At 39.9% G+C, this 24,092-nt stretch overlaps 6 protein-coding genes and 7 non-coding genes across 16 annotated transcripts in view; 10 read left to right on the top strand and 3 right to left on the bottom strand.

Moving 5' to 3' along the window:
• Window positions 1-1,384, bottom strand: part of LOC117421893 (ubiquitin carboxyl-terminal hydrolase 20-like) — a 29,881-nt gene extending 28,497 nt beyond the window's left edge. Inside the window, exon 1 of the mRNA XM_034036369.3 lies at window positions 1,283-1,384. The gene's annotated coding sequence lies outside the window, so the exon portion shown is untranslated. The remainder of the gene's footprint in view (window positions 1-1,282) is intronic.
• On the top strand, window positions 366-4,250 carry LOC117396992 (splicing factor C9orf78 homolog). 2 transcript variants are annotated; one of them, XR_009307343.1, is made up of 10 exons: window positions 366-632; window positions 943-1,002; window positions 1,394-1,445; window positions 1,861-1,931; window positions 2,129-2,206; window positions 2,653-2,850; window positions 3,175-3,311; window positions 3,513-3,611; window positions 3,763-3,905; window positions 3,942-4,250. XR_009307343.1 is itself a non-coding variant. In XM_033995473.3 (9 exons), the coding sequence occupies exons 1-9, from the start codon at window positions 553-555 to the stop codon at window positions 3,852-3,854; spliced, it is 867 nt and encodes a 288-aa protein (XP_033851364.1). In that variant the 5' UTR covers window positions 368-552; the 3' UTR covers window positions 3,855-4,250. The 2 variants fall into 2 exon arrangements, 1 of the variants encoding a protein (XP_033851364.1); XM_033995473.3 differs by having other exon boundaries at window positions 368-632; window positions 3,763-4,250.
• LOC117962469 (mediator of RNA polymerase II transcription subunit 22) lies at window positions 3,942-9,734 on the bottom strand. 2 transcript variants are annotated; one of them, XM_034908894.2, is made up of 5 exons: window positions 9,609-9,733; window positions 9,317-9,472; window positions 8,767-8,847; window positions 8,144-8,352; window positions 3,942-5,726 (listed from the first exon to the last, which is right to left on the bottom strand). In XM_034908894.2, the coding sequence occupies exons 2-5, from the start codon at window positions 9,437-9,439 to the stop codon at window positions 5,534-5,536; spliced, it is 606 nt and encodes a 201-aa protein (XP_034764785.1). In that variant the 5' UTR covers window positions 9,440-9,472; window positions 9,609-9,733; the 3' UTR covers window positions 3,942-5,533. The 2 variants fall into 2 exon arrangements, with proteins under 2 accessions (XP_034764785.1, XP_034764786.1); XM_034908895.2 differs by lacking the exon at window positions 3,942-5,726 and having other exon boundaries at window positions 6,499-8,352; window positions 9,609-9,734.
• Window positions 9,735-10,945: 1,211 nt separating this feature from the next.
• On the top strand, window positions 10,946-14,886 carry LOC117964678 (large ribosomal subunit protein eL8). Its single transcript, XM_058987219.1, has 8 exons — window positions 10,946-10,981; window positions 11,441-11,561; window positions 12,004-12,153; window positions 12,569-12,709; window positions 13,344-13,423; window positions 13,852-13,982; window positions 14,246-14,315; window positions 14,708-14,886. Exons 1-8 carry the CDS (start codon window positions 10,946-10,948, stop codon window positions 14,810-14,812), a joined length of 834 nt encoding a protein of 277 aa, XP_058843202.1. The 3' UTR covers window positions 14,813-14,886.
• LOC117422727 (small nucleolar RNA SNORD36) lies at window positions 11,247-11,322 on the top strand. Its single transcript, XR_004547651.1, has one exon. It is a non-coding gene; the product is annotated as a small nucleolar RNA SNORD36 (small nucleolar RNA).
• Window positions 11,850-11,919, top strand: LOC117422731 (small nucleolar RNA SNORD24). The gene has a single exon (XR_004547655.1). It is a non-coding gene; the product is annotated as a small nucleolar RNA SNORD24 (small nucleolar RNA).
• Window positions 12,359-12,431, top strand: LOC117422732 (small nucleolar RNA SNORD24). The gene has a single exon (XR_004547656.1). It is a non-coding gene; the product is annotated as a small nucleolar RNA SNORD24 (small nucleolar RNA).
• Window positions 12,890-12,961, top strand: LOC117422728 (small nucleolar RNA SNORD36). Its single transcript, XR_004547652.1, has one exon. It is a non-coding gene; the product is annotated as a small nucleolar RNA SNORD36 (small nucleolar RNA).
• LOC117422729 (small nucleolar RNA SNORD36) lies at window positions 13,565-13,643 on the top strand. The gene has a single exon (XR_004547653.1). It is a non-coding gene; the product is annotated as a small nucleolar RNA SNORD36 (small nucleolar RNA).
• LOC117964730 (small nucleolar RNA SNORD36) lies at window positions 14,098-14,167 on the top strand. The gene has a single exon (XR_004661181.2). It is a non-coding gene; the product is annotated as a small nucleolar RNA SNORD36 (small nucleolar RNA).
• On the top strand, window positions 14,502-14,574 carry LOC117422733 (small nucleolar RNA SNORD24). The gene has a single exon (XR_004547657.1). It is a non-coding gene; the product is annotated as a small nucleolar RNA SNORD24 (small nucleolar RNA).
• Window positions 14,887-15,436: 550 nt separating the features above from the next.
• LOC117422663 (surfeit locus protein 1-like) lies at window positions 15,437-20,276 on the bottom strand. The gene is made up of 9 exons (XM_034037902.3): window positions 20,088-20,276; window positions 19,417-19,495; window positions 18,816-18,943; window positions 18,327-18,409; window positions 17,868-18,059; window positions 17,463-17,535; window positions 17,026-17,188; window positions 16,525-16,606; window positions 15,437-16,097 (listed from the first exon to the last, which is right to left on the bottom strand). The coding sequence occupies exons 1-9, from the start codon at window positions 20,148-20,150 to the stop codon at window positions 16,031-16,033; spliced, it is 930 nt and encodes a 309-aa protein (XP_033893793.3). The 5' UTR covers window positions 20,151-20,276; the 3' UTR covers window positions 15,437-16,030.
• A 70-nt stretch (window positions 20,277-20,346) lies between these two features.
• On the top strand, window positions 20,347-23,868 carry LOC117964642 (surfeit locus protein 6 homolog). Of its 2 annotated transcripts, none has more exons than XM_034908863.2 (5): window positions 20,347-20,615; window positions 21,287-21,400; window positions 21,811-22,044; window positions 22,435-22,520; window positions 22,731-23,868. In XM_034908863.2, exons 2-5 carry the CDS (start codon window positions 21,307-21,309, stop codon window positions 23,415-23,417), a joined length of 1,101 nt encoding a protein of 366 aa, XP_034764754.2. In that variant the 5' UTR covers window positions 20,347-20,615; window positions 21,287-21,306; the 3' UTR covers window positions 23,418-23,868. The 2 variants fall into 2 exon arrangements, with proteins under 2 accessions (XP_034764754.2, XP_058842895.1); XM_058986912.1 differs by lacking the exon at window positions 20,347-20,615 and adding an exon at window positions 20,633-20,653.
• The last annotated feature ends 224 nt before the right edge of the window (window positions 23,869-24,092 follow it).

Raw genomic sequence — 24,092 nt, forward strand, 5'->3', positions numbered from 1 at the left:
AAACAGCACAATGGCATTTATAAATGCATTATTTATTTGTAATGAGTGAACTGGTGCATGATGAAACTGTTTAAACTGCGTGAAAGTATATTAGGCTCTTTTTAATATTTTATCATGTATTTATTTTACCAGGTAAGAGTTTGTTGCGGTAGATACCTCTTTAGTGACCTGGTGATTCATATTCCTTCTGGAAATTGCTTCCTCATTTTGGTTACCTTATGTGGCCCTTCTCTACCACTTATCTATATAATATAAAAGCAAACTCTTCTGTGGCCACACGTATAACCCCAACATTTCGTGGACTAGGGGAAGCGGTTTTAGATATCTCGCCGTTCAGACTGCACATACAAAGTAAAATAAAATATTTCTGCCCTTCTGAGGTCAAATTGAATTCTACTCGACTTCAGAGCGCTTACACGCTTAGTGACGTAAAATAGCGCCGGACGTTCTCTTTTCTGCGTCATCAAAACGTCCCACTCTGGAGAAAAACAAAGCAACGGTGTACAGACACAAATATTTTGAATTTGGTTGTTTAACATAAATACTATTATAATGCCTCCTGGTAAAAATTTTAGAAGAAGGAGAGCGGATTCAGATGACGAGGAAGATGAGCAGACGACAGAAGTAGTACGGTAAACTTATTTGTAATAATATTTAGTGGCAGTGCGTGTTGTTTGCGCTTTCAATAAATAAAGAGTGCACATCCTTTCATGAGGCAGATGGTATTAAGTGTCAGTCATCAGATAACTGTCGAAATCAGGTAGGCTGCTTAATTAACAGCACGTTTAGTATTTTGTTGTACATTAATTATTGGAGTGACCCATTCACGTGTCGAGACGGTTTGTGTTGTTTAGATAGTTACTAACAACCTGCCAGGTAACACTTTCTTCAGCTACCTATGACTCGTCTCCGCTAATGCAAAAATAATTTTGCGGTTCACAGGTCCAAAGTGGATGAAGCGAAGGAAGTGCAGAGTCTCCGGAAAAGGCAACACGGTGTGAGGTAAGAGGGGAAGACGTGTTTTTAAAACCACAAAATACGAGTCTGCTTGTCAGTTAAACAATATGTTTTATCAAAGGCAGAACAGGACCCAGTCTTCTCGTTTCTCCCTTGCAAGAATGTTCCAGAATATATTTGTTATTTACGTCTTACCGAGTAATGGTAAGGTCCCATAGGAGAAAGGGGATCTTGGAATTAAGAATGATCATTTTACTTGGAGGAGCAGTACGAGACAGTAAAGGCTGCTGTCCGAGACCCTAGTTGACACTATTCTTGGACTTACCTGATGTTGATTTAGGTAAAGTAGTCTAAGATTAGTGATAATCCGTGTATGTGAAGTGTTTAAAAAATACAATAAAATAAAACGACATGTGACAGTTTCTTCTCTCCTCAGTGTGGCTGCCTTGTTGGTGGGTGAGAAGCTGCCGTTGGAAGCAGAGATTGAGGTGTGTACAAGCAGGACTTAACTGCGTCTGTCTTTTGAGAGAGGAAAAAAGAGGTTGTCCTTCTGTAACTAGAAGACTGTTTACCAAATGGACATATGAAGCGCTGGCAAGGTATTCAAGTCACAGGCCAACATTTTGTGCAGGAATGCAAGAAGCTACTAATGAAGGTCAAACAGTACACCACAATAGAACTGGCCTGTGATACAGAATGTTGAAAAGGTTACTAATAACTGATTGGAGAATTATACCATATCTACGTTGTGTGTAGTGGTGCCATATTAACTGGAACCTGTTATTACAATACTGTATTTGGAATTAATAGTTGAGCAATTGCAGATTATAATAATTGATTTATGATTTGTTACTAAACGTTTTGGACTTGGTTCCAAATAAATGTATTTTTTTCCCTGTACAGCATGACCCTTTTAAATTAAAGACAGGAGGCGTTGTGGATATGAAGAAGGTTAAAGACAGGAACAGAGACATGTAAGTCTTATGTAAAATAGCTTTACGACCACCTCCCCAAAAATAAAATGTTATTACTGAGCAGTTGTCTCAAAACTGTAAAAGCTAGCTGTACCTTTCATTTTACAGATATAGTGACGTGAGGTGTTTAAGTGCTATTTTGAATTTAGAGTATTGCACGTGTCGGAAACATTATATAAATATATTCTTCTTCCCAGGACTGAAGATGAGACAGACCTGAACCTGGGGACCTCATTCTCTGCAGAAACAAATTGTCGTGATGAGGATGCTGACATGTACGTTTTATGAGCTGTCGATGCCTACAACACATCTGCATGCCACCATTTAGTTTGCAATGTAACTGGCCGCTCGTTTTTCAGTTTCAGGGGAGCGGCCACAGAGTTTATGAGACATAGGCACAGAAAATACTTTGGAATACTACATTGTTACTAGTCGGAATACAGTTTATATTGCCATACAGCATTCATACACAACTAACCCTGAGCATTAAGAAAATGGTATTACAGAAAAAGCCAATCCATGTTCTGGAACTGTGCCTAGCTAGAATATTAGTGAAGGAAGGATTCTTGTTGCAAGCTGTATATACAAGGACTAAGAGTTGCAGGGATGGGACAGCACAGTACATTTATTTCTGGTTTAGCTGTATTGATCTGAGGATTTCACACTGTGGCAGAAGCCCTTTTTGTAAAGTCGCCTTCTCTCCAAATGAAATTCCCTGCAGGATGAAGTACATCGAGACAGAGCTGAGGAAGAAGAAAGGGCAGGTGGAGGCAGAGGAGCAGAAGGTGAAGGTGAAGAATGCAGAGGATCTTCTCTACGAGCTTCCCGAGAACATCAGAGTCACGTCCGCCAAGAAGACCGAGGAAATGCTGTCCAATCAGATGCTGAGTGGCATTCCGGAGGTCGACCTCGGAATTGAGTAAGCAAGCAGCCCAAAACAGCAAGTTCTCATGGCAGCCTTTATAGAAAAGTGTTAACGTCCATCCATGAACAATTTATACTATGTATGCAAAGGTACAGGTATGGCCTTTGCATTCTATGTTCTAGTATTATTAAACAAAAAAGCAAACAACTCTCTTCTTTCAGAATTATATTGTTAAGATTTGTCAAATGTTTTAACAATTGTCAGCGGGGAGATGACTTAGAAGGAGGAATGGGTTAATAAGAGGAATACCAAGACCCAGTTGTGGTCTGAACTGGCCCTACCAAGGACTTGCAGTCTGTTTTCCTTGTTCTGTTTCAGTGCAAAGATAAAGAATATAATCACCACAGAGGAGGCAAAGGCAAAACTCCTGGCGGAGCAGAGGAATAAGAAAAAAGACAACGGCACTTCCTTCGTGCCCACAAACATCGCCGTGAACTACGTGCAACACAACCGCTGTAAGCATTTCGCATTGTCTTTTATTCAATGTATTGCAAAGCTCTACATTTACACTAAGATTTGAAAGATTACCTTTGAAGCTGCTAAAAGCTGACAGGTGAGGCTTTGACTAGTCTCATATGGAGATAAATGCATTGTACGAAAGCCAGAATGGCAAACGTATTTGTATTTTAACCTAAATTATTTGCATCTTTTTTTAGTCTATCGTGAAGAAGTTAATGCACCAGCGAAAAGGAACAGAGAGGAACCCAAAGCCCGGCCCCTGCGCGTGGGAGACACTGAGAAACCAGAACCTGAACGTAAGTAACGTTTATCCAGTGTACTATGATCAATACATCCAAACGGCTTTGGAGCAGGACTGCTTTTTAGGAAATGACCATTCATGAGTAAAGTTATTACAGCCTGCCACCACAATCGCTCTGACCTGAACCCCTTCTCGTTTCTCACCAGAATCTCCTCTAATCCGCAAGCGGCCAGCCAACGAGAAGGCCACTGACGATTACCATTACGAGAAGTTTAAAAAGATGAACAGAAGATACTGAAATGCAGTGATGAGGACACTCCCTGGGAATCTGCACCTTTCTTTTTATTTTGTAAAGCTTTGGTCCCAGTATGCCTACAACAGATCAGTAGTTACGGGATATCTAAGTCTGGTTTTGTGACTCTTTTAGCCCCCTTCACACACACAGTATAAAGAAGATTACCAATAACATTTTTTGTTGTTGATACTCAGTATGTATTAAAACAAAATCTGTGGGAGAAAGACTTGGTATTGTAATATTACTACATTCTTATACAAACTTGATTCACAAAGATGTTTTCAATATCTTAATGAAATGTCCTTATGTGCTTCATACCAGATATGTCTATTAAGGCAAGGTTACACAGTAACAATGACCATTCCAAGGGCGTTTTTTTAAATAAAATTGTTATTCTTATTTTGTATGTAGTTTGTATTTCCTTATCTGAAGCACGTAACAGTATGATCACAACCTGCTTAAGTTTTAAGGTTAGACCAAAAATAAAATCCCTCTAACTGTGCAAAAGTAACTTGACATTTCTAAAGAAAACATAGGTTTAAAGAAAGAAACAACTTTTAATTCCATGTAATTACTATCACAAACAATGCATGTTGACAGATAACTTTCAGTTTATAACTTAATACACCAGGATGGTTAAAAAAAAATAACACTACAGTGCTTTTTGACAAAGAACTAAACAATATTACATTAGCATTGTTTTACCCCTTTTTTCCCTACAGAACCAAACTGAATCTATACCTTATAGGATCAACCTGTACAGAAAACAGACAGCATGGGACTGCTAAATGTAAATTTCGTGCGGATGGTACATAAGCCCAAACTAAATATAGTGGGCAACAGCCACAAAACAGTCCACGCCAAATACCTGTAAATACGTCTGAAGTAGGACCTTTGTTGAATTTCATTTGTGTGCTATTGTTACCCTATTTGTTCAGTCACCATTCACTTGCTCCCATCATTATAACAGTCTCCTGAGGTGACACAATGTTTCCAGTGCAATGATATAGTTATTTTGTATACAGTAACAGTTAAATCAGACATTAGTCTGCTAGTCTCCTCTCTCAAACTGGACTACATGAGTCCTGCTGTTGACTGGAAGAATGAAAGAATAATTATTTTAAACATACCCTTAGAATTCTTACTAGGCGTGTGTACCAGACCTTCAGCTTAAATGTAAAAAGCATGATACAGACAAATACACAAATGATGTACGTTTAGAAAAGTAGTCATTCTGAAATAATGGATGTCAGTTAATGCAATCACCCTGAAATGGTCAACCTGGCTCCTTATCTCACTGACAGCAATTTTTGACACAGTTAAATCTGGAAAAGCCTGTGGAAACTTACAAACGTTTCAGACTGCTGTTCCTCACACTTGTAATTAGTACTCGATAGGTTCAGTTTAAGATGCAAGTGCAATCCTAATGCGGGCATGTCAAAGTCTTGGAAGTAAGTAGCCGAATGATAGGCAAAAAACTGAACTTTCATATGTCAAGGTATCAAACCTTTAAAAGCAGTATCCAGTCAGACCAGGGAATGGGGAAGTACGAAGTACTAAACCAATAACTTCAAATGATCCTAGATGTGTTAGAACAACAGCTTCCCAACCTGCCAGAAAGCCAGAGGCTGGAAGAGAAATAAAAAAAGAAGTCCTGGTATACATTTCGCCGCGCTGACTGTTCATGCGTGCTCTGAAGTGCCTGCTCCATGTCCGTTCAAGCGCTCTGGTGTGGAACCCTGGGACCCTACTCCGCTGCTGTCCCCGACTCTCGCTGTGCCCATGGATCCAGAAATCCCTTCTGGAGAGACCAGGCTGTCCTGCCGTTGGAATGCCTCGCACAAGGGCACGTCACTGCTGTCCCACAGACTGGTGCTTTCCGGAACAAAAACCCAGGAACAGAATCAGCACATAGGGTCACAGACGCACAGACGAACAAGGGGGTGAAAAAGAGCACAGGAGGAAGAAAAGCATTCACCAGAATTAGGAAGGGGAGTGGGCCATCATCTTTTCATTTACTACTTTGGAAACCAATGCTGAAACATCAAAGCTTTAGGTCAGCTTGTGTCTTCCTGTTCATTCCAAACTAGGTCATGAATTAATAAATTGAACCAAGCAATAGAATACGTCCCAACTGCTCCAGAGACATTGAGAAAGCCATGTGGATGAAGTGTAATAGATACCCACTAGTGTTGTGGGAGAGAGGGAGAGGGGGGCACTCTAAATTGTGGACCTGTTTGCAACAAGGTACTGGACCAGGCAACTCAATTACAGAAACCTGTTGTTCATGACAAAAAAACTACGAGGGGCCTAGCATGTGGCTTTATTAATTTAAGGCTTAAATACATATATATATTTGTGTGGTGTCCCAGTACTTGCGGGAGGGTAGTGTATACAAAACGAAACAGATGCTGCCAAACTATTTCATGATTGTCTCCAACAGATTTAATCTACCGTTAGCATTTTAGGGAATAACTGAGGTAATATATCAGTGGCTCTAGTAATTCCTTTCAGACAAGCCTTAAACCGTACTGAAAAGTAAGAGAGGATGAATCAAAGAAAAGGTAAAGGAAGAATTGTACACAACGGGATGGTTAGGAATATTTACTATGGGCAGAAATAAAATACAAAAACTATAAAAAAAGGATAAATTTATTTGCACTATTTTATTTTAAATTAAATGCAATGGATATATACTAGAGTGTAAAAAATTAAAACCCCGACACTACAGAAACATTTACATGGAAGTCATGACTCTTAGATGCTCTTATCTGTAGCAACATCGTATAATTATTAACAAATACTGCATATTAAGAAATTTAAATACACTTTGCATTTGCTTAATAACAGGTACTGTTGTAGCCAACTAAATTTGTAGTGTGACAAAGATATTCTCCTTAATACAGGGCATAAACTTTAATGATAAGTTAAAGTACTACTTGCCAGTAAATTAGATGTAACTAGTTAGAAAAGACTTTATCTAAAAGAGGAATATCCAGAACAATCAATAAAAGGATGACAAAATCCAATTTGTAAACGAGAACTAAATCCACAGCATGCTGGCGTAGATGCTGCTATGTAATGTGAAAGCTAATTACGACGTGTTTCTTGTCACAAGCATAGTAAAAGTTTTTGCCCTGTAATATTTCACCATTAAAAAGCACAAAAACATGGGATATGCAACAGTATATTATTGTATAAATACAAGATTTACTTTAAAAAGGTGTATTTCAGTCGCCAAACATTTAACAGAATAGTATGCAGTATTACTAATGTTTAAAATGCATACTGTACATTTTGAACTTAATGTAATTATTGTATTGAAAGATAAAACTCGGCTTTACAAATTAATGTATTTGTAATAACTTCAGAAATCTGTACTGTACAAATTTTCATTAAAACAACTCAATTGGTTACTAATGTAAATATAAGTGTAAATCTACTAACCTATAATAATTGTGTCTTATTTGGCAATATTAATATAATGCCTTTTTTAATGCCCCACAATTTCATAATACATAATTTCTGAAAAAAATTAGACAGCTTGTGCAAATTATACATTTCATTGCAGGATGCATTTTGAATTTTCATTGGGGAAATTAATTCACCTGGTGCTCAGCGCTGGGGGATCTCAAACAGAAATTATTTCCTGCTGGATTACATGTTACTTTGTTTGCAAAGTATATTTCATTGGCCTTTTTTTCTGAGCAAGAAAGCGTTTCTTTAAAAGGTTTCTATGAATATCTCAAGTTATATTAGTTAAATATATATTATTTTAATATAAACTATTAGAAATCAAGCATTATTCTGTAGTAATTAAAAAAAAAACTCAGTAGGCTTTAAGGATTGTCTGACAAGGCACTTTAAAAACTTTTTACAATATTGTCATCGCAGGGAGAGTTCTGGGAGGGTCTCAGGAAACGTTCTTCAAAGCAACTAGGCAACACAATTGAAACTGGTCACCTGTTCTGAAGATCAACTATTCAATGCAATTACCTTTTTTTGCATTACTTAAAGCAGCCAAGCCCAGAACTGGATGCTAGTTTAGGCAGTGCAAACTACTGCCAGAAGAGCAGGCTTCTGGGCAGGCAGTGACTATAAGGTCACTCACAGTTGGCCACTAGTCTCTCAGCAACAGCTGCTGTTAGATGTGGATGGGGGAGATGAAATAAACAGGGGAGTGACTGACCACACACACACACACATATGTATACACTTTAACTGACATATATAAAGGCACTAGCGAGGTTATAGGGGAAGGGGATGTACTGTATGTAGGAGCCTATTTGTACCTTGAGGAGTAATATTCTTCCTCTAGCTCGTACAGGTCGATTGCGATCTCATCCCGCAGGTTAGTGAGTTTCTTATCACACTCTTCCTGCAGGGCGTGCAGCTGCTGATTCCGATGGTTTATGGCCTCGTTCACAGACGGGAAGTCGTTCAGGATCAGAAACTGCTTCAGATCCGACACCAGCTTCATCAGGGATTCCCCGGCTCGCACCTACACACACACACACAGACAGACATGTCACTCAGCGCTGCGTCTAAAGGAACAACAGTTCACAGCAAAGCAATTAAAATAGGCGTCTACAATGGGCCACAATCTACAAGGGCTACCACCGTGGGCCATTGGGAGTGTGCTAGCCTATGCTCATAAAGATAACGGATATGGACTGCTTCGTATGACCATTATGTGTCTTGTAAAAACTTCAATCTTCGAGCTAACGTTAACAAAAGCAAGGGGAATTCAGCATTTTCAAAAGGGACGCACAACACTTCAATATAGTTAGAAATTTTACTTCGAAGGGCATTTGCAATTTCAGAAAGTTGGTTGTAAATTGAAGACCAGAAGTTGATACGAGGCAATAATGCAAAGTGGGGCTCCCACCACCACCAACAAAAAAGACCTACTCACAATATTTGCTGCTCTCACATGCATTTCATAGTGTTCTTGTTCTGCTTGGGTGGCTCGTGAAACCTGGGTTTCATCTTCAACCTGCAAATGTAAACATTCACTTAATTTAAACCCTCATTGCAAAGTGTGTGGTTAAGTGGGAGTGCCCATGGCTGCAAAACACTGAGGTTGGTAATAAATAAACAAACACGTGAATGTATGAATGAATATAGACTGTTAAGGGGGAGCAATACACCTGAACTTGGGGTGTGTTTACGGGGAAAGGGGAAAGTGCAAGCAAGACAAATGGCGTGTAATGTTTTTACAAGAACATTTTACACAAAGATAACCAGGCTCCCAGATCTTTGGGATCCAGTTTGGTTTAACAAGTTGTTTTTATTATATAGCGTAATATATATTTTTTAAAGATATTAAACATAAGGGGAAGAATCTGAAGTGTCATACCTTCAAGTCCTTAAGTTAATTTCACGTTTGATTTCAATTTGTTCATTAATACTAACTTAAGCTGAAGTTACATTAAACGGAATGGGAAACTCTAACTTTTACCCACCTTTGCAGTTTTTATGATCTCTGTAAAATTATCGAGAATAGATCGGATATCATCCTTGAGTCTCTTGTTGTAAGACTGAAGCAGCGTTTCTTTGCTCTGAGGTAAAACTCTTTGTGATGACATTTTGCTAAGCACTTGTCTTTAGCAAAACTGCAGCTGTGTGACGAGAGAAAAGAAAAGGTCAGAATTGTGCGGAGTCAACAACAAAGTTCCATTGTATTTATAAATATATAATCATTATTACGTTGGTTAATTAACTGAATATTAAAAAATAAACAAAAACACAACATACCCGCAATAAAAAAAACTTCATCTCATCACAAAAAAACCATGAGATAAAAACATATTACTACTTCGTTACTTTCGCTGTGTTCAACACAACCTATACCTACCTACAAGTCCCACCCACCTCTTTTAATCATTGGTGTTTCAAATCAAAAAGGCACCCGCCTCTCACTCTAATTGGCGGGAAAATGACAAAGCCGCTAAAACAGCATAACATTGATTGGTCGTCTGAATTATAACCACGCCTGGTTTACCAAGTTTAGTTGACTGAATAGCAGGTCAGGTTAAAAAACCGAATGTATTATTATGTTATTCCTATTTAAAAAAAAAAAATACATATACCCAGATTACTGATTCCAAATAGCAAGCAAAATATTCCTTGAATATACGATCATAATTGTATTGCTAAATATGCAAGTTAAACTGAAATACAGTGTATGTATAATTGCATTTTTTTTTCCAAAGTTGTGTTATTTTCATAATGAAACGTTTCAAAATCTTTTTTTGTTTTTAAATTATACTGCTGCTTCCGTATGGTTGAAAAATGTTGTGAAAACACAGTCGTTATTAAAATCATAATTAATTGGTGTGACGTATTATTGTTGACAAGTGTCTGACATCATCGCGAAAGAAAAAGACCTGTGACGACAACACGCCGGGGTCAGGAGTTCTCGCGGTGTTTCCCGCTCGATACTTATAATTCCCACAATGCTTCATTCTTCCTTTCTCTCTGAACCAAGATGGTGAGTGAGTTGTATTTAACTGGGGAGAGTTTGTACTTTTTATATCCTGAAACATCTACGCGGAAAAGGCACAACACCCTGATAAACACAACCTAGCATACTCTATACAAACGTATTTTGATATCCCGGCGGTTATTTAAAAAAATAAGTTTGATTATTTATATTAAAAAGTGAGATAAACCGATGTGTTCATCTCTGCCAAACTAACATCAGCCCCGTTGTGGGTTTTTTTCCGGATGGACTTTTGTTATACCAGCAACTGTTAACATTCATAAATGCAATCATTTGGTATTTAAGTCTTTCAGAACTTAACGCAACGGTTTGTTTTTTTTACGGTGGCTTAAAACAACCTAATTTTGCTTGTCCAAATCGGGTAGGCCCCGGTAACCCAATGCAACGTACCCTGAGTTTGTGTGTTGCCATGTGGAGTTTAAGGATGGGCTTTTTGATGATAAATAACGTCCATTATGTCTTCATAAAACCCAAGACATTGAGTTGGCTTGTAAAAGTGTATTTATTAATGTGATCTCGTGTCTATGACCAAGTGATTAAGCCATTGAACATTATTAATGTGTCCATGTAGGGTCTTTACAATGAACATATGTCTGTGTATACGGGTGGCTTTTGTTCGGAAGTGGTAAATCAAATGGTGGTTTAAATAAAATGTTTGGTATAGGCTCACACCGAAAAGCTGTTGACGTTCATTGCTTTAGTTGTGAGTTAATACGAAATACAGTAGCACACGTGAGTTACACTGCGTATTTTCATGGTGTTGCGTGTTTGTATGCCTTCATAGATTATTTTCAGGCTGTGATTTTATATGCACTATATAAATTAGCTGTCAATGCCTTTCTCATGCTGACCTGAAACGTGCAACATGCTGCTAGGTGAATTATGGCTTGATGCAATGATGTCTGAATTTCTTCACCTGAATCTCTATGTGGATCAAACTACACGAGCTTTTTAACCCTGAGCATCAGCCAAATTTGCATAGTTGACGTTTATTTATTGATAGTTTTACAGAACCAAACTAGAATTTGACTTTGCCGTTTGATACCAATGAGAAATAACCGTGCTACTTTTTTTGCCCTTGTAGCCGAAGGGGAAGAAGGCTAAAGGTAAGAAGGTGGCACCTGCCCCTTCTGTCTTGAAGAAGCACGCCGCCAAGAAAGTCGTCAACCCCCTGTTTGAGAAGAGACCCAAGAACTATGGCATTGGTGAGTTCCTATATCTTCACTCTTCTGCACTTTATTAGCAGTTCAACTTGAGTTTCACAACCCGGTGATTACTCTTAACTGGTAAGTTTCGTAACTATTTTTATTTGGTTAACTATCAGTGCTTTATAATACTCTGTCTTTAGTATTTCATGCAAAAGTTGCAATCTATTAAAGATGTGAAGTTGTTGACTTGTATCCAGTCTTAAGTGTGGTCTTGCTCACAGTGGACCTGATGTCCAGTTAGCGCCATTAAACCTGCTCTCATCGCCATTCATGTGCTGGAACCTGTGCAGATGATGTAAAGAATATTTGCTATCTTATAAACAATGCTGACAACCCCACCAAGATCGCTGATGCACTAGCTTCCAGTCCAGTTCATGTAACCTGTGGAAATGTAAAAGGTGCTTGTTTCTCTGATCTAATGCATGTGTTGTACCTGCAGGTCAGGATATCCAGCCCAAGCGTGATCTGACACGCTTTGTGAAATGGCCTCGCTACATCCGGCTGCAGCGTCAGAAAGCCATCCTGTACAAAAGGCTGAAGGTGCCCCCTTCAATCAACCAGTTCACCCAGGCTCTGGACCGCCAAACCGGTAAATGGGCTCTTGTGTGGTTTTGGGGGTACAGACTTCTGTATGAGGTAACATCCTAGCTGTCTAGGGTAGATGGACTTTATTCTCCGAAACATGCATGGACCCAATGTAGTGGTAATGTTTGGATGACTTTGCAGTTCTAATTTAGCAAAGCTGTAAACTCATGGGGGGTAACGGATATGTGAACTTTAAGATCTACATGCTGTGCAGATGATGTGAATGAATATTTGCTATCTGAGCATCAGTGCTGAGATATACCCACCAAGATCTCTGATGCACCCTGTCTTGTAACCTTTTAATTATGTGGGGGGGGTTGGTAGCTGAATACAAATATGCCTCTTCAGCTGGCCTAAAAGTGTAATGCTGCTGGTTTTAAAAGGAATGGCTAGCCTCATTCTTTGCTCTCTCTGTCCAGCAACCCAGCTCTTAAAGCTGGCCCACAAGTACAGGCCTGAGACCAAGCAGGAGAAGAAGCAGAGGCTGCTGGCTCGTGCTGAGCAGAAGGCTGCTGGCAAAGGAGATACCCCAACCAAGAGACCCCCAGTCCTCAGAGGAGGTAAAACACTTGGTTCAGGATCTGAATGCTGATTTGTGAGCTCCATGTTCCTGTTCATGGCTATTAAAGTCTGAGCAATGGGCCAGTCAATGGATTTTAATGGTGGTGGTATGCATGCTTCATATTGTGTGTCTTTTTCTTGCTGTGGCCCTACCTGTTGTTCTGGAGGTGTTATGGTTGATGCAATGATGAATGAATTTCTTCACCTGAAAACCATGTTGAACAAACTTGAGCTTTTTAACCCTGAGCATCACCCACTACTACTGAGATTTATAGAGCCTTTCAGAATTCAGCTGTTGGAAGGTAATGTAGGCTTTTAGAAAGACGCCACCTATAATCTCAAAGAATACTGAATTGAAAATATTCCTGCAGTAAGATTGAAAGTAGCATTTGAGCATAGCGGATTCACAGACCCATATTTGCACCAAATGTTGTATTACCTACAGTCTTATTTTTCTGTTCCCTGGTTGTTAATATACAGGGGATATGGGTGTTCTGAATTCAGTTTTTAGTAGATGCTTTAGGTAGCTAAAGAGATCACCACTTCCAGACCAAAAGAGGCCTTAAGCATTGAGATGCTGAATTATAAGATCCATGTGTGACTGGGAGATGACATTTCTATCATGGCTTCCAGGTGTGAACACTGTCACCACTCTGGTGGAGAGCAAGAAGGCTCAGCTGGTTGTCATTGCCCATGACGTGGATCCCATTGAGGTAAGTACTGTTTGCCATTGAGTTGTGTTGTACCCTAGATATAGTGTATTGGCTACCTGCATTTTCACATGTGGTGTTTTATTGTTAAATTAGTGACATTCTACCGACTTCAGTTTAGGTCCTAGAACAGAAAGAGTGCTGTTACAATGATGATTTTTTTGAATTTCTTCACCTGAATCTCAATGAAGATAAAAACACGAGCTTTTTAACCCTGAGTAGCAGCCAAAAGCCTTTTGTAGTGATTCTATTTATCGTTTCCTAAATCAGAAACCTTGGTATCTATATGCTTTGAAAGGATGAAATGTAAAGGGGGTTGTGTGGCATGAGAACCATAATGCTTCATGAGACTTTAATAATTTGCAGTGGTAAGTTAAGTGCGATTTGTAAGAGAAGTGGTATTTCTGAAAGCCCCCTCCCTTGGCTTTCAGCTGGTTGTGTTCCTGCCTGCACTGTGCCGTAAGATGGGTGTTCCATACTGCATTGTCAAGGGCAAGGCCAGGCTGGGCCGCCTGCTTCACAGGAAGACCTGCACTTCCTTTGCCTTCACACAGATCAACCCGTAAGTGAAATCTCCAGACAGACAAGGGTGGGGAGGGTTCCGCACTTTGAGAGTGTTCATATCAAATACAGCTTTCCAGTAATTTGCACTTTACCAGTGTACAACGAAACAGACCTGGCAATGATGTTTGAATTTCTTCAACTGAATCTCTATGTGGCTATATGAGCTTTTTAACCCTGAGCAGAAGGTTTGTCCACAGATAACCAATTTGGTGTGATTTTAGTTGGCATTCTTTTTTAATATTGGTTCTCTTTTCTTCATAGTGAGGATAAGGGAGCTCTGGCTAAGCTGGTGGAAGCTGTCAAGACCAACTACAATGACAGATATGATGAGGTGAGCTTCTGGATACTGTGTTTTACATAACATGGGAGGTTTATCACTGAGTCTTGTTGCATCTTGTCTGCTTGATTATACAAATTCTTGTGCTTTTAATTGGTAACGAATTACATTGTTGCCAGGGATTTGACTACACCGTATTTAAATACAGACTTGGTAATCAAAGTAACTGTATAAAGGTTGTGCAGATGATGTGACTGAATATTTGCTATCTGAGCATCAGTGCTGAGACATATCCACCAAGATCTCTGATGCACCCCTTCCTAACTTTTTAGATTCAGTGTTTATTACCTCAATTTAATAGTTGCATGTTATGAGGTGGTAAGATATAGTTCTGATTTTAGTTTTTTAAATGCATGTAACTTTTTTCAATTATTTTCCCCTCACAGATTCGCCGTCACTGGGGAGGAAACGTCATGGGTCCGAAATCCACAGCCCGTGTCGCCAAGCTGGAAAAAGCAAAGGCCAAGGAACTGGCGACCAAGCTGGGTTAAATCTTCCAAGCTTGTGTATACCTGTTCTGTACATAAATAAAAATCCCAGGAAAAAAAGCAGTCTTGTAATTTCAGTGATTCTGATTTGTTGTTTTTTTTGGGGGGGGGGGGGTGGGTCTTGACTGGTATACTGCATTTGGTACTGTTGACCGTTTCTAGTGAAACTTTTAAATTAAACACCAAATACATTTTTGGCTGCTGATTTGGTCCCTCTTCCTGTCATTTGTATTGGAGAAAGGTATTCTGGGCTTGCTGGCTGGCTGGTGAAGTGGTGGCCTAGTTTGGTTGTAAATGCAGGGTTTACCGAACACAGGGCTAATTGGATAAGAAAATACGACGTGCTTGTGAACAGCCACAGTAAAGGCTATTTCTGTAATTAACAATTTTAACCATGTGGAACATGTTTGGTAATAGATGAAACCAATTCCTTGCACAAGATGAAAATGGGTGCCTTTCCAGTAGTGGGTGATTAAGTCAATTGGCCATGTACAGCTATGGCCAAAAGTTATGCATGGCCTAGAATTTTAGGATTGAGATGTTTTAAAGTAAATAAGTTTAGATATATTTATCATGTAATCAAATAAACTATATAAAAATGTTGCAAAAGTATACCGGAAGCCATAATAGTAGTACAATATTTAATGTTAGATTTTGAAACATCACATTTTTCTATTTCTCATTTGTCAAGTATATGGGAAAACTGAAGCAGTAAGTTATTCAGTATGTTAATGTAACTTTTGACTTATGAAGCAAAATGAGTTCATTCTATAGGGTGATGCAAAATGTTCTGGACATTCACTTTGCTTGCATCCAGCCCAGCTTTTTAGAACTGTTATGCTGATACGTCATCCAAGGGATGAGGTGTTTGCAGTTTAAATGAAATTAATTACTTGTTCCTCCCATCTCAGATTTATCAGATCCTGGTAGAGCTAGGCTTCAACTACCTTACCTAAAGTAACATTAGGTAGCCCAAGATTACTGTTGATCAGGGTTTGGAAACCAGCCACCAGTTTTTAAAGCTACAAGTAGACCTCTTGCAATACATACTGTTTTAGTTGCACTTTATTTTCAGAGGGACACTTTAAAGATGTCAACACTACTATAATTCTTTATCAATATTTACAGTATAATCCAAACTACTGCAACTTCATTAATCTGCTTTATCAAAAGTATTGGGACAGCACAGCCAACCTGCATGTGGGTTTTTGTCTCTGAATTCTACAAGGGTATTCTTCTGATGAACTTCCAGTACCACATATAGGTGGTAGCTGCACAGAGGCCATACCTAAAGAAAAACAAAAAGTTTAATTTTTAAACTAGATTTGTTAATTCATGGACACATAGTACATCTTATACTTCATAAGCGCTTTGTTCAAATACCTGATTTTAATTATTTTACCCCATGAGCAACTTGACTTAGTCACAGGTGGTGGACAAACTTGTCTTTCCAAACAGCTTCCTACTGCACAGAATTGGTGCAAGAAGCAGCTTAAGAGAACAGTTGTAATTGGTTCATATCCCATTTTTCCAGGGATTCATGGTTTAAAAAAGTTGGCAAAACATCTTTAGTTGCACAGCTTTTTATTTGACTATACTGAGAAAATGGTAAGATGGATGTTTCAAAAGAGATAGATAAGGCAAATATGAAATATTAACCATAAATACTACAAAACTGAGTACAGTTGGAAAGGGTGGTAATGACAGCATCTTACCATGTAATGATGTACTGCATATGCTCATTTCTCAAAGTCACTCGAGTCTGTCCTCCAATGGGCCCTCCTGGAATTGTGCTGCCTTGAGAATGATTATGGGACAGACCTTTCATTAGATTTTATACACAACCACAGTTAAAATCTGACAATCTCTTCTAAATCTTGCAGTGAACTTTAAAGATAAGTGTATAGGTTTAAGCTTAGACATGCTATATGCATAGAGGAGTACTCTAGTACAGTATGAAGCACAGATTCTGTATTTCCACAAGGCTGCTTTCAGAACTTGGAATTATTCACTTCTTTGTCTTCAAAGGGAAGGGAAATACAGCCTGGAGTACACATTGTGTACTGGCACTAAATGTCTGGAACCTGTGTAATTACAGCAAGCGTTGAGTTTTGCCGTGACATTAACAGCATGCCTGTGCAAACAGAAAATACAGTCTGTATTGTATTTGTGTCAGTGTTCCCCTTCCAGCACTGCTCACGGAAATGCACACTTACTGAAGTCGGCATCAATGAAAATGGGCTCTGTGCCGGCGACCTTTGCCATGGCCTCCAGGTCACGGAAATGCCAGCGGTTCCTCTCAGTGTCGTTCTGAGGGACAAAGGGCTTCCGTACCTCTGTCAGCCTGATGACACCCACCAGATCCACCTCCTCTTGGACCTGTAGGATCATAATGACAGCTGTAACTGTATTTTTCAAATACAACGCTACAGATTGCTGGTACCTGATCATTTCCTGTTCTGTAGGACACATCTTCCGATTGCAGTTAGACCACTAGATCAATTTGACCTGCAACGCAGGAAGTGATAAGATACCAGGAGGCAACAGCAACTTTTTAATCTATTGTGCTGTATTTAATAAATAAGTAAAGACAGCACTGGTCACAGCAGAATCACAGGACGTTGACATAAATTCAATGAAATGACAACCATACCTGTCCTTTCATTCTTGTTTCTGGATTGATCTTCTTTCTTGGAACAAAGCCTCGGTTTACAAGGATTGTTACCCTAGAAACAATAACAACAGCGTTGTTAAAACAGCTCTTGTCTCTTTGTGCCAGGACGGATGTTTATCATATTACATACACAGTTCCCACTGTCACCTCTTTTTACGTCTTTTTAGACACAAATACTGCTGTAGCGGTCGCTGAAATGCAATGAGGAGAACTATCCCCAGATGATTTTTCCTCCCAAACACACCATGACACAACGGTCAATGCAGTGCCCCTGAAGGCCACCTGGCAGGATTGGCAACTCCTTCCTGCTCTCTTTAATTGAAACAACACCCTCCCTTTTATTGTATAGTAACCCTGAACCCCCGCTGTTGGTCCCTGCAGTACCCGCGGTCAGTGCAGTGAAAGGGAGTGACGACGTTCGCCCCACTCTCCCCACTCGAGGTGATTCTCCCAGCCTCCCTGGCCTCCCGCTCGGGGTCCACCTGCGAGCGAGGGAGGATGTACAGCTCCTTAGAGTGATCGAATCGCCCGCGCACCTTCACTCTCCTGTACTCCAGAGAGTTCAGCTCCATGGGCCTAGAGGCAGGGAAACAGACGTTAGAACTTAACAGAAACTAAAATCCCGAAGACAAACATTCACAGCTGTCGTCAGCAGCCAAATCTTTTTTTTTACATGATTTACTTTCTTGTAGAGATATTACAAGGTTTTGTTTAAATTGAACGCAGTTTTGCAGGTTGTATGCTGTCCACCACACGTAATCGGGTTCTATATTTCGCAGAACTAATTGCTCAGCTTAATTCTTCCTGTAGTCACTCCTGTAATGGCCAATAACTGTCACTTACTCTATAGGGAGGTCTATGGGCTCTGCAGTAGTCAGACTCTGCAGCTCCTGGATTAGCTGCAGTTTCCATTGCCGGCGCTTAACCTGCACATAGAGAGGAAGGGAGGTAAAGGATTTCTAACAGCTGGGTAGAGCAACCCACATTTATGCCTCTGTGTCTAATGTATAAAAACCTGCCTTTCAATAGACTATGAAAGTTCAAAATCAGACTCTAGATGTTTTAAAACAAGTTACTAACTACTAACAAGAAACTTGTCAAATGATTTAAACCTAAGAATTCTATGGGGAGGGCGGGTCTGTCCTGTTATACAAGTTTGATCTTAAACAAGTCTTGGGCTTGCCAGAACTCACTGCACATCTCCAGTCAAGGTCTTATGTGATGCTGGGGACCAGCCTTATCCTTTAACTACATAGATATAGCAAACCAGTTCTTTAAAAAAAAGAACTGCTTGAATTCAGCCATCCAGCACCTGTGGACTATAGACTGTACCTGCCATGTCCCCAGGCCAAATGTAGTAGCTGGAATCAGCAACAGGAGCCATTTCAGTATGGAGTCCTCCCCTTTCTCATTGAGTGCTGCTGAGGAGCTGGACTGTCTGGATGATCTTACACAGACTCCTGTGGATACAAACATACACTATTCACAGGCCTGGCGCTACAGTAAACTGCTTCTTATGTATTGAACAGCTCATAATTCAATAGGGTGACCAGGTCCTTCAGGACAGATTTAAACTCACATCCCAATACATTTAGGTGCTTTTTACCTACAGGTACCCTCCCGAATGCACCTGACCTGCCCAGATGAACTACTGTAGGGGCAATATGGAACAAATCCATCAGTGCTTTTAATTTAAAGGTTACAACTTTTTAGGATCTACAGGGATCTGGTTCAAACGGATGTCTTTGTTCAAAAAGGCTTTAAAAACAATCTATTTGTATTACTTTCTAATAGCACTAGCAACATTTCTACAGGCCTCTGTTTTCTTGTGCTTAATTACTCTGGGCTCTTTCAATTGTCATGCAGATACTCTATGCAGATTTTTAAAAAATATAAGTTAACACTTATTAGTGTTAACTTATATTTAGCTCACCTTCGCAGCGTCTTGACAGGAAAGCTGCCAAACCGAACTGGTATCCTGATACAGCTTTTCTTGGATAAATGTTCTGGGCCTGAAATAGACCTGGTTTGAGCAATAGGGCATTGCAAGTGCTTGTGCTGAACATAACGTGTAGCCCAGTCAACGCAACACTCATCTCAATGCATTCATTTTGAACTGCTTTAATGGGCGATGACAATCGAGGCAGTAGTGTATGCCAGCAGGGGTGGAAAAAATATTGCATATGATTTTCACCCATTCCAGGTTTTACTACGAGCTAAATTAGCCACAGTGTATAGATAGCAAGCTTAACTCACAGTAAAACCAGGAATGGGTCAAACCGCTCTGCAGTGGGAGTCTTATTTCCATCATTGACCAGCATTGTGCAAAACAAATAAATAAATAAATAACCGCACGGTTAATGATAGAACTCAATAATGCGGCTGAAACAGCTACTATACGATATGCTTGGCTGGACAAGGTTTTATTTGTGAAGTTTTGTGTAACATTTTCCGAAACAATGTGCACTTAAAAATGTTCCGCAGTCTCACTAGCAGACTCTTCCGAGTGATAAGTGCACATTTTGTAAAGCACAAGAGGATACAGCCAGTCACATACAATGACATGACTCTGTCTAACGCAATTTTGTAACACACTTTACTTACATTATGTCTTAACGTCTTCAGAGTCTTGATAGAGGAAACAAGGACACATTTTAGACTGGACATGTTATGACTAAATCAGAAAGAAACTCGAATTACATGTAAAATATTAATACAGGTAACATTAATGAACTTTATCAGTACCCGGCTGTAATAGAGGATGGAATGGGGAGTGGTAAAAGTGTAACCCCTTCCGATAATACGATAGCGAGGATTGCTTCAATATCCGCTTCCGTCAGGAATGAAATCCAAACTAAACTAATCGATTATTATTATTATTATTTTTTAAACAGTGTTTAAAAGCCTGACACACATAACATGTCGTGAAAGTCAACCTTATTAAAATAGACGATGATGATGTTTATATTTTTGTTAGCATATTATATTCGGTGATTTAGTTTATATAGATTGTTAGACTTTTTTTTTATCAAAAGGGGTCCTGTGTCTTTAAAGTAAAGTCTGCTCGATGACGACATCACTCTATTGCTTTTGCCTCGCCATGTGGATCCTTTAAGGGGAGTTTGCAAACAGGTCGGTGGAAACATGATTGTTGATTTTCAGTAGTGGATGTAATGCATTTTAAACCTTAACCGAGTGACGACTCAGGCTTATTATTTTAAATGTTTTTGTCTGGTGTTGAAATTGTACAAATGAAACATCTGAACGAGTGCCAAACACTTTAGCTTGTTTTGAACCGAGTCTTGCACGTGTGGCCGTATTATAAACTGTCATTCAGAAACTACATATATTTTACTGTTCAGTTCAGATTACCGTGTTAATTAATTTACAGTAACTACATGAGCATACAGTTAAGAGAAATGTGGTTACTGGCTGTGTACAGTCAGCTATGGGCGACGCAGCTGTTGTATGTAACGCAGGTACCCGGTACACCATGCCAGTTTTCATAACGATTTAGATTTAGCCGCCTGCATATCTAAACACGTTTAAATGTCGATACTAAAATGTTAGTAACATTTTCGGGCAAATAAAAGAATGCGTGGTATATAGATGGGGAACGTGTCAATCTAAAATGATAACGTGTTTACACAGAAAAGTTGGGGCAATATACGATAGCGTTTTTACGATATTACTTTATAAATGTATTTAAGTGATAATTGGTTCGCTTTGTTATGTTTTGTACATGCAAGTTAGTCAGCACACGATACTGTAATGTGTTTTTTCCCCTCTTTGTTTTGTTTTAGGCATCGCTACTTTATATGAAATGACCAGCCTTGCCGCTAAAGATGCGTACCTACAAAAACTAGGTAGCAAAGTGTGTGCCGCACAGAAACTACAACTACGCAAAAGGCCATTTGGTAACTTTTTATTTATTTATTTTTATATATTATAAGAAAACCATTAATCACATTCTCTTCAGCCACACTCTGAACTACAGTACATACAGTATATAAATGTGGTGGTCTGGCGAGGGCATGTACAGTGAAATTGAGTGGCGCTTCATTAAGCAACAACTAACAACCAAACGAGCAAGATGGGCTGAATGGCCTCCTCTCGTTTGTAAACTTTCTTATGTTCTTAAGCTGTCGCATGAAACCGCTCCAAATGTACAACACTGGAGATAACCCTTTTTCCTTTATCAGCTGGGGTTCAGGCCCCTTAATGCTTTATGTAACTGAGAAGATGAAAGGAAGTGTTTTGAGAGGACTTCTAACTGGATTATATTATAATTGAGCCCAGTTGTGGTTTCTATATTTATCTACTGTAGTTCCATACAGGGGTGGGGAGGCAGGCCAGCCCAAGACTAAAAAGAAGAGCAGACAGAAACCTCCGGGAGGGAAGAAGTATGACAGACAAGGGAAGCTGCCTCCTGCTGCTGCTGCTGATGCAACTGCACTGAAGACAGGGGAGAAAGTGCCAGTCAAGGCTGCACAGAATGGAGATCCCAAACCAGTGCAAAGTGGAGACGCTAAGCCACTTGAGAATGGGACGCCAGTAAAAGGTGAGAGACTCGCCGACTGAATCATCCCTTTAATTTATTCCTTTAGTGACACAAGGCTACATCTTGGGAACTACGTGTCTGGTTTTGACTAAAAGACCCATTGGAATTTGTAATGAGACGTTATTTAAGGGAAGTAAGACTCATTTTGCACAGTATTTTGAGCCATGCAAGGGTTTACTGTGAGCTTAATTAATCAAACTGCTGCACACTACCAGCTTATATCTTCCAGTTCTGTGTGCTGCCATCCTTTCTACCAGTGGCACACACGTTTGCTTGTTCAGTAAATACATTGTTTTCAAATGAATTAGTGTCCGCCAACTGCCAGATTGCTTTTTATTGAAGCTGTGTTTTTTGTTGTTTAATTTGGTACTGACAGTGATTTCTTTACAGGTGTAAAGGCGGCCCACAGTTCCTTCTTCACTGTAGATATTTTACGCCAGAGACTGCATGAGAAAATTGAGGAGACTCGTGGCCATGTGAGTAGTTTGTGTACAGATGGTGCTTTGGGACCTGGAGAGTAACTGGGTGTTTCAGAAGAGAGCAAATAATAAGTACAGTAGACTTTGAAGGAACTGACCCCAACCCTGCTTCCGGATACAGTGCAGTAAACTACATGTGATGCTGAATTGATTGATAACCCCTGCACATGTGTGTCGGACTCTCAAAATCCTTTTTCTCCTCTGTAGGGCAATGCTAAGGGGCTGTCAGCTGAAGAACTGGAGAGGAAACGCTCAAGGAGGAAGCAGGAAAGAGACCGCAAGAAGCGGAAGAGAAAGGAGATACGGAGGAAGCAACTTGCTGAAAAAGAGGCTGGAGAAATAAAAGCAGAAGAAAAAGAGGAGAAAGACCCCCAGAATACAGTAGGAACGGCCAAGCCGGAAAGCACATTGGTTTTCAACAAGGTGGACGTGGGGGATGAAATCGCCAGCAAGACTCTGCAGAAGAAGCAGAAGAAGAAGAGCGTCAAGGGCAACCTAACGCCGCTCATCGGTAAGAATTACAAGCAGCTGCTGAGCCGCGTGGAGGCCAGGAAGGCCAAGCTGGAGGAGCTTAGGGGCAAAGACGAGGGCAAAGCCAAGGAGATGGAGGAGAAGATCAAGTGGACCAACGTGCTGTACAAAGCAGAGGGGCTGAAGATCAAAGACAACGAGGAGCTGCTGCGGGCCTCCCTGAAGAGGAAGGAGAAGAGCCAGGCGGCAAAGAAGAAGCGCTGGGGGGAGCGCAGCGAGCACGTGCTGGAGAAGATGCAGCACAGGCAGGACAAGAGGCGCCGGAACATCCAGAAACAGAAGCACAGCAAGAGCGAGAAGCGCAAGGACAAGGCGCGCAAAAAGGGCCGGGTGCTACCCGAGGATCTGAAGAAGGCAATATGAGAGGAGGAGGAGGGGGGGGATATAATGCTGCATTGTATGTATTATACATTTTTGGAAATGTTGATTCTTTTTTTTTCCCCTATATGTAACAGTCAGTATTAAAAGTCATGTAGGGTTGATTGCCCCAATCTGAATAAAAAAAAAAGTAGTTAATCTGTGATTATGTTTTAATCTTGGATTAATATTTTTTTTTAACCTTGGATTAATTTTAAACAGGGATTAAATATACAACCAGTTTAAAGTTTTGTGCAACATGATTAAAATATAGTCCTTGCTTTAATCTGGGTTAGTGGTTAACGGTGGTGCAGTTGGATTTAAAAGTACCTGCATTTAGTTTAAGATAAACATGCATCAGATAATATATAAGAAGGACTGGGATCCAGTATGTCTGTGCATGACCTCAGATGTTGTTTAAATAATATCAATAAAATCTTGCAGACTTTTTAAAAAATGTTGGGTTTTTTGTGCATGAGGAGCACACTTTTGACCTGGGGTATGATGTTTGCCCCCAAACTGAGGGGTAGAGGCTGAGCAAAGCAACAGAATTTCAAAAACAATTAAAGGAGCATTATCTTCACCAAAACAAGGTAACTTCCTGGCGACAATCAAGGGTAGGTTTTTAAACCAGACGGGCTGATAAACCACTGGAGAGCAGCACAGACCATGTTGGTTGCT

The sequence above is a fragment of the Acipenser ruthenus genome, chromosome 15 (genome assembly GCF_902713425.1).
Source record: "Acipenser ruthenus chromosome 15, fAciRut3.2 maternal haplotype, whole genome shotgun sequence".
NCBI lineage: Eukaryota > Metazoa > Chordata > Actinopteri > Acipenseriformes > Acipenseridae > Acipenser > Acipenser ruthenus.

Excerpts from the sequence above, each read along its gene's own strand:
- LOC117396992 (XM_033995473.3), top strand. The coding sequence starts at position 553 with ATGCCTCCTGGTAAAAATTTTAGAAGAAGGAGAGCGGATTCAGATGAC. Across the intron at positions 1,446-1,860 it reads CGTTGGAAGCAGAGATTGAG|CATGACCCTTTTAAATTAAA; the intron begins GTGTGTACAAGC and ends TTCCCTGTACAG. Across the intron at positions 2,851-3,174 it reads GAGGTCGACCTCGGAATTGA|TGCAAAGATAAAGAATATAA; the intron begins GTAAGCAAGCAG and ends GTTCTGTTTCAG.
- LOC117962469 (XM_034908894.2), bottom strand. The coding sequence starts at position 9,439 with ATGTCATCACAAAGAGTTTTACCTCAGAGCAAAGAAACGCTGCTTCAG. Across the intron at positions 8,848-9,316 it reads AGATCATAAAAACTGCAAAG|GTTGAAGATGAAACCCAGGT; the intron begins GTGGGTAAAAGT and ends TTACATTTGCAG. Across the intron at positions 8,353-8,766 it reads ATGTGAGAGCAGCAAATATT|GTGCGAGCCGGGGAATCCCT; the intron begins GTGAGTAGGTCT and ends GTGTGTGTGTAG.
- LOC117964678 (XM_058987219.1), top strand. The coding sequence starts at position 10,946 with ATGTCTGTGTATACGGGTGGCTTTTGTTCGGAAGTG. Across the intron at positions 13,424-13,851 it reads ATGACGTGGATCCCATTGAG|CTGGTTGTGTTCCTGCCTGC; the intron begins GTAAGTACTGTT and ends CTTGGCTTTCAG. Across the intron at positions 13,983-14,245 it reads GCCTTCACACAGATCAACCC|TGAGGATAAGGGAGCTCTGG; the intron begins GTAAGTGAAATC and ends TTTTCTTCATAG.
- LOC117422663 (XM_034037902.3), bottom strand. The coding sequence starts at position 20,150 with ATGTCCAGTCTAAAATGTGTCCTTGTTTCCTCTATCAAGACTCTGAAG. Across the intron at positions 18,944-19,416 it reads CCTGTCAAGACGCTGCGAAG|GAGTCTGTGTAAGATCATCC; the intron begins GTGAGCTAAATA and ends TTGTATCCACAG. Across the intron at positions 16,607-17,025 it reads TTTCATTGATGCCGACTTCA|GCAGCACAATTCCAGGAGGG; the intron begins GTAAGTGTGCAT and ends ATCATTCTCAAG.
- LOC117964642 (XM_034908863.2), top strand. The coding sequence starts at position 21,307 with ATGACCAGCCTTGCCGCTAAAGATGCGTACCTACAAAAACTAGGTAGC. Across the intron at positions 21,401-21,810 it reads ACTACGCAAAAGGCCATTTG|TTCCATACAGGGGTGGGGAG; the intron begins GTAACTTTTTAT and ends TATCTACTGTAG. Across the intron at positions 22,521-22,730 it reads TTGAGGAGACTCGTGGCCAT|GGCAATGCTAAGGGGCTGTC; the intron begins GTGAGTAGTTTG and ends TCTCCTCTGTAG.